At 43.4% G+C, this 20,953-nt stretch overlaps 2 gene segments (V, D, J or C); both read left to right on the top strand.

Moving 5' to 3' along the window:
• Positions 1-1,150: 1,150 nt before the first annotated feature.
• Positions 1,151-1,788, top strand: LOC123487129. The segment is given in 2 exon segments: positions 1,151-1,240; positions 1,430-1,788. Coding segments are annotated over 2 exon segments (408 nt in total).
• A 7,625-nt stretch (positions 1,789-9,413) lies between these two features.
• On the top strand, positions 9,414-10,120 carry LOC121544217. The segment is given in 2 exon segments: positions 9,414-9,572; positions 9,762-10,120. Coding segments are annotated over 2 exon segments (408 nt in total).
• Positions 10,121-20,953: the final 10,833 nt, after the last annotated feature.

Raw genomic sequence — 20,953 nt, 5'->3', positions numbered from 1 at the left:
CAACCCCACACATGAATGGTCTCAGGATGCTTTACTGTTGGCATGACACAGGACTGATGGTAGTGCTCACCTTGTCTTCTCCGGACAAGCTTTTTTCCCGATGCCCCAAACAATCGGAAAGGGGATTCATCAGAGAAAATGACTTTACCCCAGTCCTCAGCAGTCCAATTGCCCTGTACCTTTTGCAGAATATCAGTCTGTCCCTGATGTTTTTCCTGGAGAGAAGTGGCTTCCTCGGTGCCCTTCTTGACACCAGGCCATCCTCCAAAAGTCTTCGCCTCACTGTGCGTGCAGATGCACTCACACCAGCCTGCTGCCATTCCTGAGCAAGCTCTGCACTGGTGGTGCCCCGATCCCGCAGCTGAATCAACTTTAGGAGACGGTCCTGGCGCTTGCTGGACTTTCTTGGACGCCCTGATGCCTTCTTTACAACAATTGAACCTCTCTCCTTGAAGTTCTTGATGATCCGATAAATGGTTGATTTAGGTACAATCTTACTAGCAGCAATATCCTTGCCTGTGAAGCCCTTTTTGTGCAAAGCAATGATGACGGCACGTGTTTCCTTGCAGGTAACCATGGTTAACAGAGGAAGAACAATGATTTCAAGCACCACCCTCCTTTTAAAGCTTCCAGTCTGTTATTCTAACTCAATCAGCATGACAGAGTGATCTCCAGCCTTGTCCTCGTCAACACTCTCACCTATGTTAACGAGAGAATCACTGACATGATGGCAGCTAGTCCTTTTGTGGCAGGGCTGAAATGCAGAGGACATTTTTTGGGGGGATTAAGTTCATTTTCATGGCAAAGAGTGACTTTGCAATTAATTGCAATTAATCTGATCACTCTTCATAACATTCTGGAGTATATGCAAATTGCCATCATAAAAACTGAGGCAGCAGACTTTGTGAAAATGTATATCTGTGTAATTCTCAAAACTTTTGACCACGACTGTACAAGCTGGCGAGCTCTATAGGATAGAATATAATATCTAAAGAGCTGATGGTCTCATCATGTCCTGTAGGGGGACCTCTATCTTTAATAATGTGAACGTCTCTACAGTCTGAACCAGTCATTGGTGAAACCTGCCGTGGTCTACTGATTGTCATCTATTCATCTATGTGACACTCCTCTTTTATTCTGTACATTGATTCCAGACTCTTTCCAGCACTCTCACATATAACGTGATCAAACATGTTCACATTTCTCTTCACTGTTACTGTCTTAGTGCTCTGTGCTGCAGGTACAGTTTCATAATGTTTCATTTATTTAACCAGGAAAGTTAAGAACTAAATTCTTATTTACAATGACGGCCTTCTATAGTTATAGATATTGATGTTTCCAAGCATACGTTCACTTCACCTGAGTCTTGATGTATTCAGGTCTAACTGTATCTAACTCTATTGATTTCGTTCTCACTGTATCCTTACAGGTCTTGTTGAGGGGAGTGAAGTCACTCAGACACCCACCATACTCTGGGGACTGAAAGACAGTGATGCTCAGATGAACTGCAGTCACACTAAGGGATCTGACTACAAACAGATGTACTGGTACAGACAGCGTCCAGGAGAGGGAATGAAGCAGGTAGTTTACACAAGTAGTTATAGCAAACCAGACTATGGAGCCTTCGGTGAAGACAAATATCCAACTGTTAAGACTGCAGCTGAGAGTGGATCTTTCACAGTGAAGAAGGTGGAGGCAGGAGACAGCGGCATGTACTTCTGTGCCGTGTATGAACACAGTGATACAGACGACAAGCACAGCTGCACAAAAACCCCAGAGTTTCAATAGGATGGAATATAATATGTAAAGAGATGGTCTCATCACGTACTGTAGGGGGACCTCTAACTCTAGTTCTTCTAATGTCTGATGGTTTCATTGTCATGATCATGTAATCAGTCATGTTCACAGTGAGGTCCTATGAGCAAGCTTTACAGTACAGGCTTCCTGACACTCCCTCTAACACTCTCACTATCCACCACCCTAAAGGAAACAGGATACTACAACATCAGCCCCTCTCCTTTCACCTCAGAGCTTCAGCCAGGAGACACTCATATCACTCCTCCACTGAGGCTTCCTCATCATCATCGTCTTCCTCAGCATCTTCATCATCATAATCTTCTCCTTCATCATCATGTTCAGAGTTCTGATTCACCTGGCAGCTCTACCACTCTGGGTGACAGGTATTAAATCCCTTACGATGAGAAGCCTAACAAATCTACTAATGTCATCAAACTGAATAAAATATCCTCTCTCTCTCTCTCCTTTCTTTCTCTCTCTCTCTCTCTCTCTCTCTCTCTCTCTCTCTCTCTCTCTCTCTCTCTCTCTCTCTCTCTCTCTCTCTCTCTCTCTCTCTCTCTCTCTCTCTCTCTCTCTCTGTCTCTCTCTCTCTCTCTCTCTCTCTCTACAGGAGAGTCGTTTAGTAGCATGGTTAATCAGAGCCCTGTTGCACTAATAGAAGGACCTGGAAGAAACGTTCAACTCACCTGCAGACATACTATTCCTAACTACCTAATTATACTATGGTACCAACAGTCAGCAGGAGACACTGCTATGAAACTCATTGGTTATGTAAATGTCCAGTCAATAACCTTGGAGTCACCACTTGAAAAGCACTTCAATGTGAGTGGAGACGGTAGGAAAGAGGCTCATCTTCATCTCCTGAGTCTGAGAGGACCTGAAGACAGTGCAGTTTATTACTGTGCAGCCAGCCAACACAGTGATGTAGAGCACCTTCTATCCTCTACATAAACCCTATCTGATAGTAGTATTAGCACACTGTTCAGAACACCTGCATCTGAGGTGTGACTTGGATTCAGTGCCAATGAATAACCACAGATGGATTATGACATAAGCAAGGTGATATCTGTCCTAGTACAGTACACTGGTATTACAGTTTAGTGTCAACACTCATTAACATCAATTATGCAATGTTACAATGTCATATTCCATTACTCCTCCCCTGCATAGATGTGATTCGCATGACTACTTTCCCCCCTCTCTTCAAGAAATAGAGTTAAGAAAATAATACTTTAAAAGTAACACAATAAAATAACAATAATGAGGCTATATACAGGGGGTACCGGTACTGGGTCAATGTGCGGGGGTACAGGTTAGTCGAGGTAATTTGTACATATGGGTAGGGGTATAGTGATTATGCATAGATAATAAACAGCGAGGGTCAATGTAAATACTCTGGGTGGCCATTTGATTAATTGTTCACCAGTCTTATGGCTTGGGGGTAGAAGTTGTTAAGGAGCCTTTTGGTCCTAGACTTGGCGCTCCGGTACCGCTTGCCGTGCGGTAGCAGAGAGAACAGTCTCTGACTTGGGTGACTGGAGTCGTTGACCATTTTGTGGGCCTTCCTCTGACACCGCCTGGTATAGAGGTCCTGGATGGCAGGAAGCTTGGCCCCAGTGATGTACTGGGCCGTACGTACTACCCTCTGTAGCGCCTTACGGTCGGATGCCAGAAGACAGTGCAGTTTATTACTGTTCTGAGCTGAAGACAGTGCAGTGTATTACTGTTCTGACCTGAAGACAGTGCAGTGTATTACTGTTCTGACCTAAAGACAGTGCAGTGTATTACTGTTCTGTCCTGAAGACAGTGCAGTGTATTACTGTTCTGACCTGAAGACAGTGCAGTGTATTACTGTTCTGACCTGAAGACAGTGCAGTGTGTTACTGTTCTGACCTGAAGACAGTGCAGTGTATTACTGTTCTGACCTGAAGACAGTGCAGTGTATTACTGTTCTGACCTGAAGACAGTGCAGTGTATTACTGTTCTGACCTGAAGACAGTGCAGTGTGTTACTGTTCTGACCTGAAGACAGTGCAGTGTATTACTGTTCTGACCTGAAGTCAACACAGTGATGTAGATACCCTTCTGTCTTCTACAAAAACCCCTTCTGATCCGTTACTCCATAACTGCAGTGTACATCAACACCCAGCAGACCTGCTATCCACCGCTGTAGATGTCTGAGCACATGGAGGAAGTTGATATCAAACCTCTATACCAAATAATGTGGTTGATGTTGTTGCTTTGAAGAAACGGTTGAGGTATTTCTTCAAATTACAGCCTATTTGGTAGTGTGATTACTGCAGAATCTAAAACATAGGTACACTCTAAAGATTAAAAAATACAAATACTTTCAATGATGTAGATACGGGTATGTTCCACAATACACCTTTAAGTTGAACAGGAGACCTGTAGGTGAACAAGGTATCTGCTTGAATATCAACATAAAATCTGACGTCAAAGTGATGTCATTTCCTTCCCCTCCGGCAGCTCAGTTCAGCTCACCGTCTCTATTGACTTATTTCCTCTCACCCCTATGGACTCTGGTCTAAGTAGTGCACTATAAAGGGAATAGGGATGCCATTTGGGATGCAGTATACATTTGACACTCCCACTAGCTGACAACACATCTCTGACTATCTGAAAACCCTTTCTCCTTGTCCATGTGACACTTCTCTCCAGAACCATCAACATGATCACGCTCCTCATACAAGTAGCAACTCTACTACTATGGGTGACAGGTACTAAGTCCCTCATGAAAGATATATTTACTACTGAAGTATGTTGCTAATTAAATAAAAAATATTCAGCAATCTACACACAATTCCCCATAATGACAAAGTGAAAACAGGCTTTTAGAAATTGTTGTAAAATGTATTACAAATTAAAAACAGAAATACATAGAACACTATGTAAAATCTGGGAAACCAGGCCTGCTATTCATGCAGACTTCGAAAAAGGCATTTGATAAAGTACGACTGGGGTTTATATATAAATGCCTGGAGCATTTCAATTTAGGAGAATCTCTTATAAAAGGGGTCAAAATCATGTATAGTAACCCTAGGTGTAAAATAGTAAATAATGGCTATTTCTCAGAGAGTTTTAAACTGTCAAGAGGAGTGAAACAAGGTTGTCCACTATCGGCATATCTATTTATTGTGGCCATCGAGATGTTAGCTATTAAAATCAGATCCAACAATAATATCAGGGGCTTAGAAATCCAGGGCTTAAAAACAAAGGTGTCATTGTACACTGATGATTCATGTTTTCTTTTAAATCCACAACTAGAATCCCTCCACAGCCTCATAGAGGATCTAGATACATTTGCTAACCTCTCTGGATTACAACAAAATTATGACAAATGTACTATATTACGTATTGGATCACTAAAAAATACAATTTTTACATTACCATGTAGTTTACCATAAAATGGTCTGATGGTGATGTGGATATACTCGGAATACATATCCCAAAGGAAATAAATGATCTCACTTCAATACATTTTAATAGAAATTTAGCAAAAATAGACAAGATCTTGCTACCATGGAAAGGTAAATACCTGTCAATTTGTGGAAAAATCCCCCTGATTAACTCTTTAGTATTATCCCAGTTTACCTATTTGCTTATGGTCTTGCCTATGCCTAGCGAACAGTTTTTTAAATGATATGAGAAAAAAATATTCCATTTTATTTGGAACGGCAAGCCAGACAAAATTAAACAGACCTATTTATATAATGAATATGAATTCGGAGGACAGAAAGGATTAAATATTAAAGCATTAGACCGATCACTAAAAGCTTCAGTCATACAAAAGTTATACTTAAATCCGAACTGGTTCTCTAGCAAATTAGTAAGATTGTCTCACCCAATGTTCAAGAATGGCCTTTTTCCCTTTATTCAGATTACAACCTCTCACTTTCAGTTATTTGAAAAGGAAACCATCTCCCAAATATCACTATTTCTAAAACAAGCCATAGAAAGTTGGTTGCAATTTCAATTTAATCCTCCAGAAACGACAGAACAAATAATGCAACAAATATTGTTGTTAAACTCAAATATACTAATTGACAAAATAATACAATCTTCCCAGCTCTGCAGATTTTGCTGCGAAGAGACAGAATCATTAGATCATTTGTTTTGGTACAGTCCATTTGTAGCTTGTTTTTGGACACAGGTCCAGGAATGGCTAAAGGATTGCAATATTTACCCGGAGCTAACCTTGCAGATAGCATTACTGGGTGATCTGAAAAGTCCTAGTCAATCGATCAATAACACAATAATACTTTTAGCCAAAAAAAATATTTTCCATTCACAATCTGTAGAAACAATGAGAATAGAAAGGTTCAGAACTTCTGTAAGACATCACAGTACGGTTGAAATATATATGGCAAATAGAAATCCAATATGGATGGTGTTAAGAGATAGATGGGAGGTGTTGAATGGAATTGAAGGATGGGACTAATAACAACTAACAACAAATAATAACAAGATAACTAATAATGTAAGCATACTGTGTCCATAATAAGTATATAGGTTGTATGTTTGGAGCTTTTGGGAAAGAGCACAGTTAGAAAGATATGGCATATAGAAGCAAACCGGATGGACATCATGAAAACGATCGGAGGGGTTGAGAGTAGAAGAAGTTCAGGAGAAAAAACAAACAAAATATAATTATTGTAAAATTGACTGTGTCCATAAAATGTAGATAGTAGGTATAAGCTGGAAGTAGAGGCCTAAGCATTGTTGTTCACTAGTTTACTCCAAGTAGGGAAAGGGTGGTGGGGTTGGAAAGTAATAAAGGGGAGTATATATATATATATATTTTTTTAAGCATATGTATGTGAATGTATGTATGTATGTGTGTATATATGTGTGTGTATATATATATATGTGTATATGTATGTATATATATATGTATATGTATGTGTATGTATGTATATAAAAAAAATTTTTTTAAACTTATTTACATACAGTGATGATGAAATTACCATAATCTACAGTGGGGAGAACAAGTATTTGATACACTGCCAATTTTGCAGGTTTTCCTACTTACAAAGCATGTAGAGGTCTGTAATTTTGATCATAGGTACACTTCAACTGTGAGAGACGGAATCTAAAACAAAAATCCAGAAAGTCACATTGTATGATTTTTAAGTAATTAATTTGCATTTTCTTTCATTGTCATAATCATGTAATCAGTCATGTTCACAGTGAGGTCCTATGAGCAAGCTTTACAGTACAGGCTTCCTGACACTCCCTCTAACACTCTCACTATCCACCACCCTAAAGGAAACAGGATACTACAACATCAGCCCCTCTCCTTTCACCTCAGAGCTTCATCCAGGAGACACTCATATCACTCCTCCACTGAGGCTTCCTCATCATCATCGTCTTCCTCCGCATCTTCATCATCATAATCTTCTCCTTCATCATCATGTTCAGAGTTCTGATTCACCTGGCAGCTCTACCACTCTGGGTGACAGGTATTAAATCACTTACGATGAGAAGCCTAACAAATCTACTAATGTCATCAAACTGAATAAAATATCCTCTCTCTCTCTCTCTCTCTCTCTCTCTCTCTCTCTCTCTCTCCCTCTCTCTCTCTCTCTCTCTCTCTCTCTCTCTCTCTCTCTCTCTCTCTCTCTCTCTCTCTCTCTCTCTCTCTCTCTCTCTCTCTGTCTCTCTCTCTCTCATCTTCTCTCTCTCTCTCTCTCTCTCTCTCTCTCTCCCTCCCTCTCTCTCTCTCTCTCTCTCTCTCTCTCTCTCTCCACAGGAGAGTCGTTTAGTAGCATGGTTAATCAGAGCCCTGTTGCACTAATAGAAGGACCTGGAGGAAATGTTCAACTCACCTGCAGCCATGCTGTTCCTAACTACTACAGTCGTGGTCAAAAGTTTTGAGAATGACTCAAGTATTGGTCTTCACAAAGTTTGCTGCTTCATTGTTATGAGATATTTTTGTCAGATGTTACTATGGTATACTGAAGTATAATTACAAGCATTCCATAAGTGTCAAAGGCTTTTATTGACAATTACATTAAGTTCATGCAAACAGTCAATATTTGCAGTGTTGACCCTTCTTTTTCAAGACCTCTGCAATCCGCCCTGGCATGCTGTCAATTAACTTCTGGGCCACATCCTGACTGATGGCAGCCATTCTTGCATAATCAATGCTTGGAGTTTGTCAGAATTTGTGGGTTTTTGGTTGTCCACCCGCCTCTTGAGGATCGACCACAAGTTCTCAATGAGATTATGGTCTGGGGAGTTTCCTGGCCATGGACCCAAAATGTTGATGTTTTGTTCCCCGAGCCACTTAGTTATCACTTTCGCCTCATGGCAGGTGCTCCATCATGCTGGAAAAGGCATTGGTCGTCACCAAACTGTTCTTGGATGGTTGGGAGAAGTTGCTCTCTGAGGATGTGTTGGTACCATTCTTTATTCATAGCTGTGTTCTTAGGCAAAATTGTGAGTGAGCCCACTCCCTTGGCTGAGAAGCAACCCCACACATGAATGGTCTCAGGGTGCTTTACTGTTGGCATGACACAGGACTGATGGTAGTGCTCACCTTGTCTTCTCCGGACAAGGTTTTTTCCCGGATGCCCCAAACAATCGGAAAGGGGATTCATCAGAGAAAATGACTTTACCCCAGTCCTCAGCAGTCCAATCCCTGTACCTTTTGCAGAATATCAGTCTGTCCCTGATGTTTTTCCTGGAGAGAAGTGGCTTCCTCGTTGCCCTTCTTAACACCAGGCCATCCTCCAAAAGTCTTCGCCTCACTGTGCATTCAGATGCACTCACACCTGCCTGCTGCCATTCATGAGCAAGCTCTGCACTGGTGGTGCACCGATCCTGCAGCTGAATCAACTTTAGGAGACGGTCCTGGCGCTTGCTGGACTTTCTTGGGCGCCCTGATGCCTTCTTTACAACAATTGAACCTCTCTCCTTGAAGTTCTTGATGATCCGATAAATGGTTGATTTAGGTACAATCTTACTAGCAGCAATATCCTTGTCTGTGAAGCCCTTTTTGTGCAAAGTAATGATGACGGCACGTGTTTCATTGCAGGTAACCATGGTTAACAGAGGAAGAACAATGATTTCAAGCACCACCCTCCTTTTAAAGCTTCCAGTCTGTTAATCTAACTCAATCAGCATGACAGAGTGATCTCCAGCCACTGACACTCTCACCTGTGTTAAGGAGAGAATCACTGACATGATGTCAGCTGGTCCTTTTGTGGCAGGGCTGAAATGCAGTGGAAATGTTTTTGGGGGATTAAGTTCATTTTCATGGCAAAGAGGGACTTTGCAATTAATTGCAATTAATCTGATCACTCTTCATAACATTCTGGAGTATATGCAAATTGCCATCATAAAAACTGAGGCAGCAGACTTTGTGAAAATGTATATCTGTGTAATTCTCAAAACTTTTGACCACGACTGTACAAGCTGGCGAGCTCTATAGGACAGAATATAATATCTAAAGAGCTGATGGTCTCATCATGTCCTGTAGGGGGACCTCTATCTTTAATAATGTGAACGTCTCTACAGTCTGAACCACTCATTTGCATGATGTATTCAGATCATCAGTGTCCCTCCCACTTCACTGACATGTTCAATATGGTGAAACCTGCCGTGGTCTACTGATTGTCATCTATTCATCTATGTGACACTCCTCTTTTATTCTGTACATTGATACCAGACTCTTTCCAGCACTCTCACATATAACGTGATCAAACATGTTCACATTTCTCTTCACTGTTACTGTCTTAGTGCTCTGTGCTGCAGGTACAGTTTCATAATGTTTCATTTATTTAACCAGGAAAGTTAAGAACAAAATTCTTATTTATAATGACGGCCTTCTATAGTTATAGATATTGATGTTTCCAAGCATACGTTCACTTCACCTGAGTCTTGATGTATTCAGGTCTAACTGTATCTAACTCTATTGATTTCATTCTCACTGTATCCTTACAGGTCTTGTTGAGGGGAGTGAAGTCACTCAGACACCCACCATACTCTGGGGACTGAAAGACAGTGATGCTCAGATGAACTGCAGTCACACTAAGGGAGCTACCTACAACCAGATGTACTGGTACAGACAGCGTCCAGGAGAGGGAATGAAGCAGGTAGTTTACACAAGTAGTTATAGCAAACCAGACTATGGAGCCTTCGGTGAAGACAAATATCCAACTGTTAAGACTACAGCTGAGAGTGGATCTTTCACAGTGAAGAAGGTGGAGGCAGGAGACAGCGGCATGTACTTCTGTGCTGTGAGTGAACACAGTGATACAGACGACAAGCACAGCTGCACAAAAACCCCAGAGTTTCAATAGGATGGAATATAATATGTAAAGAGATGGTCTCATCACGTACTGTAGGGGGACCTCTAACTCTAGTTCTTCTAATGTCTGATGGTTTCATTGTCATGATCATGTAATCAGTCATGTTCACAGTGAGGTCCTATGAGCAAGCTTTACAGTACAGGCTTCCTGACACTCCCTCTAACACTCTCACTATCCACCACCCTAAAGGAAACAGGATACTACAACATCAGCCCCCTCTCCTTTCACCTCAGAGCTTCATCCAGGAGACACTCATATCACTCCTCCACTGAGGCTTCCTCATCATCATCGTCTTCCCTCAGCATCTTCATCATCATAATCTTCTCCTTCATCATCATGTTCAGAGTTCTGATTCACCTGGCAGCTCTACCACTCTGGGTGACAGGTATTAAATCACTTACGATGAGAAGCCTAACAAATCTACGGATGTCATCAAACTGAATAAAATATCCTCTCTCTCACTCCTTCTCTCCCTCTCTCCTCTCTCTCTCTCTCTCTCTCTCTCTCTCTCTCTCTCTCTCTCTCTCTCTCTATCTCTCTCTCTCTCTCTCTCTCTCTCTCTCTCTCTCTCTCTCTCTCTCTCTCTCTCTCTCTCTCTCCACAGGAGAGTCGTTTAGTAGCATGGTTAATCAGAGCCCTGTTGCACTAATAGAAGGACCTGGAGGAAACGTTCAACTCACCTGCAGCCATGCTATCCCTAACTACTATGTGATTTTATGGTACCAACAATCAGCAGGAGACACTGCTATGAAACTCATTGGTTATGTAAATTACAAGTCAATAAACTTGAGTCACCACTTGAAAAGCACTTCAATGTGAGTGGAGATGGTGAGAAAAGAGGCTTCCCTTCATCTCCTGAGTCTGAGAGGACCTGAAGACAGTGCAGTTTATTACTGTGCAGCCAGCCAACACAGTGATGTGAGTACCTTCTCTCCTCTACATAAACCCTATCTGATAGTAGTATTAGCACACTGTTCAGAACACCTGCATCTGAGGTGTGACTTTGATTCAGTGCCAATGAATAACCACAGATGGATTATGACATAAGCAAGGTGATATCAGTCCTAGTACAGTACACTGGTATTACAGTTTAGTGTCAACACTCATTAACATCAATTATGCAATTGTAGTGTATTAAGATTATGACTTTGTTAATGGTTTTTAAGTGGAACCTGAAAGGATGTTTATTTAGTGTCAGAGGGAATGTTTTAGAGGGACGCCACATACAACAGACAGGAAGTGTGTGTTGTAGACAGGGGATTGGACAGTAGAGGGAGCCACCCCTATCTTGGGAAGATTATATATACTGGGTAAAAGCGAAGAAGAGGTTAGAACAGACATTATCTTTGGACACTGTTCTCCAGCCCGGCAGGGTCTGTAAACTTATGCTGACATCTTGTGATATAAATAAAACTTATAATCAAAGTACAGCCTAAGCGGACTCTTTGTTTGACAGCAATAATTACCAGCATTGACGCGATACTACACAATGTTACAATGTCATATTCCATTACTCCTCCCCTGCATAGATGTGATTCACATGAAATACTCTCTCTGTCTCCCCCACCCTTTACTCTCTCTCTTTCCCTCTCTCTCTCCCCTGCCCCCCATCTCTCTCCCCTGCCCCCCTCCCTCTCCCCCTGACCCCCCTCTCTCTCCCCTGCCCCCCCCTCTCTGTCACTCTCTCTCTTTCTCCTCCCGTAACCCCCTCTCTCTCTCCCCTGTCCCCTCTCTCTCTCCCCTGCCCCCTGTCTCTCTCTCTCCTCTCTCTCTCTCCCCTAACCCCCATCTCTCTCCCCCTGCCCCCCATCTCTCTCCCCCCCTCTCTCCCCTGCCCCCCTCTCTCTCTCTGTCACTCTCTCTCTTTCTATTTCTCTATATCCATCTGTCCAGTAGACTCATCATGACCAGAGCTTTCATCACGTAAAGTCCACCAGGTTCTCTCAGCACTATTGGGAAGTCCCAATGTTACAGTGATATTCAAATGCAGCCATAGTACTAGTTTCTACAATACTTTTTTTTTTTTTTTTCACCTTTATTTAACCAGGTAAACCAGTTGAGAACAAGTTCTCATTTACAACTTCGACCTGGCCAAGATAAAGCAAAGCAGTGCGATAAAAACAACAACACAGAGTTACATATGGGGTAAAACAAAACAAAGTCAAAAATACAACAGAAATAAATATATATATAGTGTGTGCAAATGTAGCAAGTTATGGAGGTAAGGCAATAAATAAGCTATAGTGCAAAATAATTACAATTAGTATATTTATATGCCATTTAGCAGACGCTTTTATCCAAAGCGACTTACAGTCATGCGTGCATACATTTTTGTGTATGGGTGGTCCCGGGGATCGAACCCACTACCTTGGCGTTACAAGCGCCGTGCTCTACCAGCTGAGCTACAGAGGACCACGTATACCAGTATATTAGTATACACTATATTATGGTACCAGTCAATAGCTGATACTAGTCTCAAACTGATTGGATATGTGTATTATAAAAGTCAGACAGTTGAAGGTTCATTTAAAGAGCACTTTGAAATCCTTGGAGATGGAATTAAAGAAGCATCTATTCAGCTTCTGTTCTGACCTGAAGACAGTGCAGTGTATTACTGTTCTGACCTGAAGACAGTGCAGTGTATTACTGTTCTGACCTGAAGACAGTGCAGTGTGTTACTGTTCTGACCTGAAGACAGTGCAGTGTGTTACTGTTCTGACCTGAAGACAGTGCAGTGTGTTACTGTTCTGACCTGAAGACAGTGCAGTGTATTACTGTTCTGACCTGAAGACAGTGCAGTGTATTACTGTTCTGACCTGAAGACAGTGCAGTGTATTACTGTTCTGACCTGAAGACAGTGCAGTGTATTACTGTTCTGACCTGAAGACAGTGCAGTGTGTTACTGTTCTGACCTGAAGACAGTGCAGTGTATTACTGTTCTGACCTGAAGACAGTGCAGTGTATTACTGTTCTGACCTGAAGACAGTGCAGTGTATTACTGTTCTGACCTGAAGTCAACACAGTGATGTAGATACCCTTCTCTCTTCTACAAAAACCCCTTCTGATCCGTTACTCCATAACTGCAGTGTACATCAACACCCAGCAGACCTGCTATCCACCGCTGTAGATGTCTGAGCACATGGAGGAAGATGCTATCAAACCTCTATACCAAATAATGTGGTTGATGTTGTTGCTTTGAAGAAACGGTTTGGGTATTTCTTCAAATTACATTACCTATTTCTAGTGTGATTACTGCAGAATCTATAACAGATCAAATCTAAAGACTAATAAAGACAAATACTTTCAATGATGTAGTTCTGACGTCAAAGTGATGCCATTTCCTTCCCCTCCGGCAGCTCAGTTCAGCTCACCGTTTCTATTGACTTATTTCCTCTCACCCCTATGGACTCTGGTCTAAAGTAGTGCACTATAAAGGGAATAGGGTGCCATTTGGGATGCAGTATACATTTGACACTCCCACTAGCTGACAACACATCTCTGACTATCTGAAAACCCTTTCTCCTTGTCCATGTGACACTTCTCTCCAGAACCATCAACATGATCACGCTCCTCATACAAGTAGCAACTCTACTACTATGGGTGACAGGTATTTAGTCCCTCATGAAAGATATATTTACTACTGAAGTATATTGCTACTGTATATTTCATATTGTCTGTTTTCATCCACAGGGCTGTCACAAACAGACAAAGTTTACCAGACTCCTACTGAAATACTAAAAAGACCTGAAGATAAAGTTCAGCTCAGCTGCAGCCACAATGTTCCAAACTACTACATGATACTGTGGTACCAACAGTCAGCCCAAAACACTGCTCTGAAACTCATTGGGTATGTGACATTCACCAGTCCAACGGTGGAAGATTCCTTTAAAGAGCGGTTTAATGTGAGTGGAGATGGTGCAACTGACAAAATGGCGTATCTACATATTCCTAAACTGAGAGAAGCTGAAGACAGTGCAGTGTATTTCTGTGCTGCTAGTTCAGCACAGTGTTTCACTATACCCTCTCTCCTCTACAAAAACCCTCTCTGATCCTCTCATATAATACTGACTACAGCTCTATACACCTGCACCTGTCTTCAACCACTTCAACAACACTTTGCTATGAACCATTTGATATCAAACAGATGGTAATGATACTGTTATAAGTGGCTAGTTTAGATGGTTTAGGTGCACTTCCTCAGTTCTCCAGCAGGAGGAGGTGTTTCTCCACACATATTTAGAAGCAGCTGTATAGTGTCACTCTATGGGCCCTGGTCAAAGGTAGTGCCCTATATAGGGAATAGGGTGCCATTTGGGATGTAAACGCTTTCTAAATATCCATGCCTCCTTGCCCATCCAAATAAAATATTGAAATATTTATTATTTACTTGACCAAGACGCACACCAACAGAAAGACGCATCAATCTCAGATAAAGCATCCAATCGAGCGAAACAGCGCCCCTCTGTCTCCGTATGTGTAGACCATGTATCTGATGCTGTCTGGACAAAAGGAGTATGGCATGTCATACTTTATCTGGCCAGACAGCATCAGATACAAGGGCTACATACTGTATTTAGGGTGTGAGCATGGGCGCATGAGTGTGTGTGTATGTGTGTATGTGAAGAGTGTCAGGGTCAGTGTGTGGCTGAGTGGTAGAGACATCAGGATGGCTGAGTGGTAGAGACCTGAGGATGGCTGAGTGGTAGAGACCTAAGGATGGCTGAGTGGTAGAGGCTTGAGGATGGCTGAGTGGTAGAGACCTGAGGATGGCTGAGTGGTAGAGACCTAAGGATGGCTGAGTGGTGGAGACCTGAGGATGGCTGAGTGGTAGAGACCTGAGGATGGCTGAGTGGTAGAGACCTGAGGATGGCTGAGTGGTAGAGACCTGAGGATGGCTGAGTGCATTCGGAAAGTATTCAGACCCCTTGACTTTTTCAACATTTTGTTACGTCTCAGCCTTATTCTAAAATTGATTATTAAACAGATATACCTTATTCAGACCCTTTGCTATGAGACTCCAAATTGAGCTCAGGTGCATCCTGTTTCCATTAATCATCCTGGAGATGTTTCTACAACTTGATTGGAGTCCACCTGTGGTAAATTCAATTGATTGGACACGATTTGGAAAGGCACACCTTTCTATAAGGTCCCAAAGTTGACAGTGCATGTCAGAGCAAAAAACCAAGCCATGAGGTCGAAGGAATTGACCGGAGCGCCGAGACAGGATTGTGTCGAGGCACAAAAATAAATAAATATCTGCAGCATTGAAGGTCCCCAAGAAAACAGTGGCCTCATCATTCTTAAATGGAAGAAGTTTGGAACAACCAAGAGTCTTCCTAGAGCTGGAAACCCGGCCAAACTGAGCAATCGGGGGAAACAAGATTCTCTGGTCTGATGAAACCAATATTGAACTCTTTGGCCTGAATGCCAGAGTCACATCTGGAGGAAACCTGGCAACATCCCTACGGTGAAGCATGGTGGTGGCAACATCATGATGTGGGGATGTTTTTCAGCGGCAAGGACTGGGAGACTAGTCAGGATCGAGGGAAAGATGAACAGAGTAAAGTACAGAGAGATCCTTGATGAAAACCTGCTCCAGAGCGCTCAGGACCTCTGACTGGGGCGAAGGTTCACCTTCCATCAGGACAACGACCCTAAGCACACAGTAAAGACAATGCAGGAGTGGCTTCGGGACAAGTCTCTGAATGTCCTTGAGTGCCCAGCCAGAGCCGGGAATTGAACCCGATCGAACATCTCTGGAGAGACCTGAAAATAGCTGTGCAGCGATGCTCCCCATCCAACCTGACAGAGCTTGAAAGGATCTGCAGAGAAGAATGGGAGAAACTCCCCAAATACACGTGTGCCAAGCTTGTAGCATCATACCCAAGAAGATTCTAGGCTGTAATCGCTGCCAAAGTTGCTTCAATAATGTACTGAGTAAAGGGTCTGAATACTTATGCAAATGTGATATTTCCGTTTTTTTAATTTTTATACATTTGTAAAAAATTCTAAAAAACAGTTTTTGCTTTGTCATTATGGATTATTGTGTGTAGATTGATGAGGGGAAAAAACAACTTATTCAATTTTAAAATAAGGCTGTAACGTAACAAAATGTGGAAAAAGTCAAGGGATCTGAATACTTTCCGAATACAGTACTTCCATTTATTGTTCAACTGGTACCCTTCAGACAAGTCTTGTAAGGCCTGTGGGCATCCTAGAGCAAAACCAATAGGCTGTACCGACTTCAGTCGAGTCCAAAGACGCTTGTGGGTCTCATCTTTCCATACAGGGCTCATAATAGTTTCTAACCGTTCGGAAGCTTCAGATGATTTTATGAGAAGGCCAATTTTCAGGATGTCTCATGGTCTGACAAACACCGGTCTAGCTCTGTCACCTTTCACCCCAGATGTGGAAGTGCAACGTCGGAGGGGGTGGATTGAAACGCGATCCAATGCAAAGATACCTCTAGCTTAAATTGACAGATTTTTTATGGGATTTCTTTATTCTGCTTATTAGATTTCACGGGAGCTGGACTTCAGACTCTAGGTTAAGTAAAAACTTTCAAGTACTACTTAAGTCGTTTTTTGGGGTATCTGTACATTACTTTACTATTTATATTTTTGACAACTTTTACTTTTACTTCACTACATTCCTAAAGAAAATTATGTACTTTTTACTCCATACTTTTTCCCTGACACCCAAAAGTACATTTTGAATGCTTAGCAGGACAGGAAAACGTTTCAATTCACGTACTTACCAAGAGAACATCCCTGGTCATCCCTACTGCCTCTGATCTGGCGGACTCACTAAACACACATGCTTCGTTTGTAAATTATTTCTGAGTGTTGGAGCGTGCCCCTGGCTAGCCATGAATTTAAAAAACAAGGAAATGTTTCAGTCTCTTTGGCTTAATATAAGGAATTTGAAATTATTTATACTTGTACTTTTACTTTTGATACACAAGTATATTTAAAACTAAAAACGTTTAGACTTTTACTAGAAAACATTGAACCGCTGTAGTTTACAACATTTATAGTTTCTGAGGTGGAAATTGGGAGAGTTATATTTGGGTGTTTCAGTGTAACGTAAGTGAGGGAGGCCCCGCTCTCTCGCTTTCCCAGATGTTTAGTTCATTTCATTCCGATCTCCTTTGCATTATTGTAGCCATTTTCTGTAGCCTGTCAACTGTCGTCTGTCTATCCCTGTTCTCTCCCCTCTCCGCACTGAGGCCATACAAACGCCTCACACCGCGTGGCTGCTGCCTCTCTAACCTGGTGGTCCCTGCACGCACCACCCACGTGGAGTTCCAGGTCTCAGGCAGCCTCTGGAACTGCCGTTCTGCTGCCAACAAGGCAGAGTTCATCTCAGCCTATGCTACCCTCCAGTCCCTCGACTTCTTGGCGCTGACGGATACATGGATTACCACTGAAAACACTGCTACTCCTACTGCTCTCTCCTCATCTGACCATGTGTTCTCGCATACCCCGAGAGCATGTGGTCAGCGGGGTGGTGGCACAGGAATCCTCATCTCTCACAAGTGGACATTCTCTCTTTTCCCACTGACCCATCTGTCTATCTCCTCATTTGAATTCCATGCTGTCACAGTCACTAGCCCTTTCAAGCTTAACATCCTTGTCATTTATCGCCCTCCACGTTCCCTTGGAGAGTTCATCAATGAGCTTGACGCCTTGATAATTTCCTTTCCTGAGGCTGGCTCACCCCTCACAGTTTTGGGTGACTTTAAACTCCCTACGTCTACCTTTGACTCATTTCTCTCTGCCTCCTTCTTTCCACTCCTCTCCTCTTTTGACCTCACCCTCTCACCGTCCCCCCCTACTCACAAGACAGGCAATACACTTGACCTCATCTTTACTAGATGCTGTTCTTCTACTAATCTCACTGCAACTCCCCTCCATGTCTCCGACCACTACTTTGTATCCTTTTCTCTCTCGCTCTCCTCCAACCCTACTCACTCTGCCCCTACTCAGATGGTAATGCGCCATTGCAACCTTCGCTCTCTCTCTCCCGCTACTCTCTCCTCTTCCATCCTATCATCTCTTCCCTCTGCTCAACCCTTCTCCCTCCAATCTCCTGATTCTGCCTCCTCAACCCTCCTCTCCTCCCTTTCTGCATCTTTTGACTCTCTATGTCCCCTATCCTCCCGGCCGGCTCGGTCCTCCCCTCCTGCTCCGTGGCTTGACGACTCATTGCGAGCTCACAGAACAGGGCTCCGGGCTGCCGAGAGGAAATGGAGGAAAACTAGACTCCCTGCGGACCTGGCATCTTTTCACTCCCTCCTCTCTACATTTTCTTCCTCTGTTTCTGCTGCTAAAGCCACTTTCTACCACTCTAAATTCCAAGTATCTGCCTCTAACCCTAGGAAGCTCTTTGCCACCTTCTCCTCCCCTGCTGAATCACCCCCCTCCTCCCTCTCTCTGTAGATGACTTTGTCAACCATTTTGAAAAGAAGGTTGACGACATCCGATCCTCGTTTGTTAAGTCAAATGACACTGCTGGTCCTGCTCACACTGCCCCTACCCTATGCTTTGACTTCTTCTCTCCCCTCTCTCTCCAGATGAAATCTTACGACTTGTGACGGCCGCTGCCCAACAACCTGCCCGCTTGACCCTATCCTCCTCTCTTCTCCAGACCATTTCCGGAGACCTTCTCCCTTACCTCACCTCGCTCATCAACTCATCCTTGACCGCTGGCTGTGTCCCTTCCGTCTTCAAGAGAGCGAGAGTTGCACCCCTTCTCAAAACCTACACTCGATCCCTCCGATGTCAACAACTACAGACCAGTATCCCTTCTTTCTTTTCTCTCCAAAACTCTTGAGCGTGCTGTCTTTAGCCAACTCTCTTGCTATCTCTCTCAGAATGACCTTCTCTGATCCAAACCAGTCAGGTTTCAAGACTGGGTCATTCAACTGAGACTGCTCTTCTCTGTGTCACGGAGGCTCTCTGCACTGCTAAAGCTAACTCTCTCTCCTCTGCTCTTGTCCTTCTAGACCTGTCTGCTGCCGCCTTTGATACTGTGAACCATCAGACCCTCCTCTCCACCCTCTCCCGAGTTGGGCATCTCCGGTGCGGCTCACTCTTGGATTGCGTCCTACCTGACAGGTCGCTCCTACCAAGTGGCGTGGCGAGAATCTGTCTCCGCACCACGTGCTCCTCACCACTGGTGTCCCCAGGAATCAGTTCTAGGCCCGTCTCCTATTCTCGCTATACACCAAGTCACTTGGCTCTGTCTATCCTCACATGGCCTCTCCTATCATTGGCATGCAGACGACACACAACTTAATATTCTCCTTTCCCCTTCTGATAACCAGGTGGTGAATCGCATCTCTGCATGTCTGGCAGACATATCAGTGTGGATGACGGATTACCACCTCGCAAGCTGGAATTCTCGGCAAGACGGAGCTGCTCTTCCTCCCGGGAAGGACTGGCCATTCCATGATCTCGCCATCACGGTTGACAACTCTGTTGTGTACTCCTCCCAGAGTGCAAAAGAGCCTTAGCGTGACCCTGGACAACACCCTGTCGTTCTCCCGCTAACATCAAGGCGGTGACCCGATCCTGTAGGTTCATGCTCTACAACACTCGGAGAGTACGACCTCTGCCTTACACAGGAAGCGCCAGGTCCTAATCCAGGCACTTGTCATCTCACGTCTGATTACTGCAACTCGCTGTTGGCTGGGGTCCCTCCCTGCACATTAATCCCTGCAACTCATCCAGAATGCGTGTGGCCCGTCTGGTGCTTCAACCTTCCCAAGTTCTCTCACGTCACCCCGCTCCTCCGCACACTCCACTGGCTTCCAGTTGAAGCTTTTCGATCTGCTACAAGACCATGGTGCTTGCCTACGGAGCTGTGAGGGGAACGGCACCTCCGTACCTTCAGGCTCTGATCAGTCCCTACATATACTAGTCCCAGAAGAAAAAAAAGAGAGAGCAGGAGAGAGAGAGACCCGGCAGTGACTGCACAATGAAGCCATTGGCTACAGCCAAAACATTAAGGAACTGGGCAGTCTCTCTCTCTCCTTCTCTGCTCTGCTTTCTTCAATTGAAATAGATGATGCCTAATATTTCAAAACACTTACAGTGGGGAAAAAAAGTATTTAGTCAGCCACCAATTGTGCAAGTTCTCCCACTTAAAAGATGAGAGGCCTCTCAATTTTCATCATAGGTATCACGTCAACTATGACAGACAAATTGAGGGAAAAAATCCAGAAAAATCACATTGTAGGATTTTTAATGAATTTATTTGCAAATTATGGTGGAAAATAAGTATTTGGTCACCTACAAACAAGCAAGATTTCTGGCTCTCACAGACCTGTAACTTCTTCTTTAAGAGGCTCCTCTGTCCTCCACTTGTTACCTGTATTCGAATGGCACCTGTTTTAACTTTTATCAGTATAAAAGACACCTGTCCACAACCTCAAACAGTCACACTCCAAACTCCACTATGGCCAAGATCAAAAGAGCTGTCAAAGGACACAAACAAAATTGTAGACCTGCACCAGGCTGGGAAAATTGAATCTGCAATAGGTAAGCAGCTTGGTTTGAAGAAATCATCTGTGGGAGACAATTATTAGGAAATGGAAGACATACAAGACCACCGATAATCTCCCTCGATCTGGGGCTCCACGCAAGATCTCACCCCGTGGGGTCAAAATGATCACAAGAATGGTGAGCAAAAATCCCAGAACCACACGGGGGACCTAGTGAATGACCTGCAGAGAGCTGGGACCAAAGTAACAAAGCCTACCATCAGTAACACACTACGCCGCCACAGGGACTCAAATCCTGCAGTGCCAGACGTGTCCCC

This window comes from Coregonus clupeaformis, unplaced genomic scaffold (assembly GCF_020615455.1).
Source record: "Coregonus clupeaformis isolate EN_2021a unplaced genomic scaffold, ASM2061545v1 scaf1475, whole genome shotgun sequence".
Lineage (NCBI taxonomy): Eukaryota > Metazoa > Chordata > Actinopteri > Salmoniformes > Salmonidae > Coregonus > Coregonus clupeaformis.
This window is presented reverse-complemented; position numbering and strand designations above follow the sequence as displayed.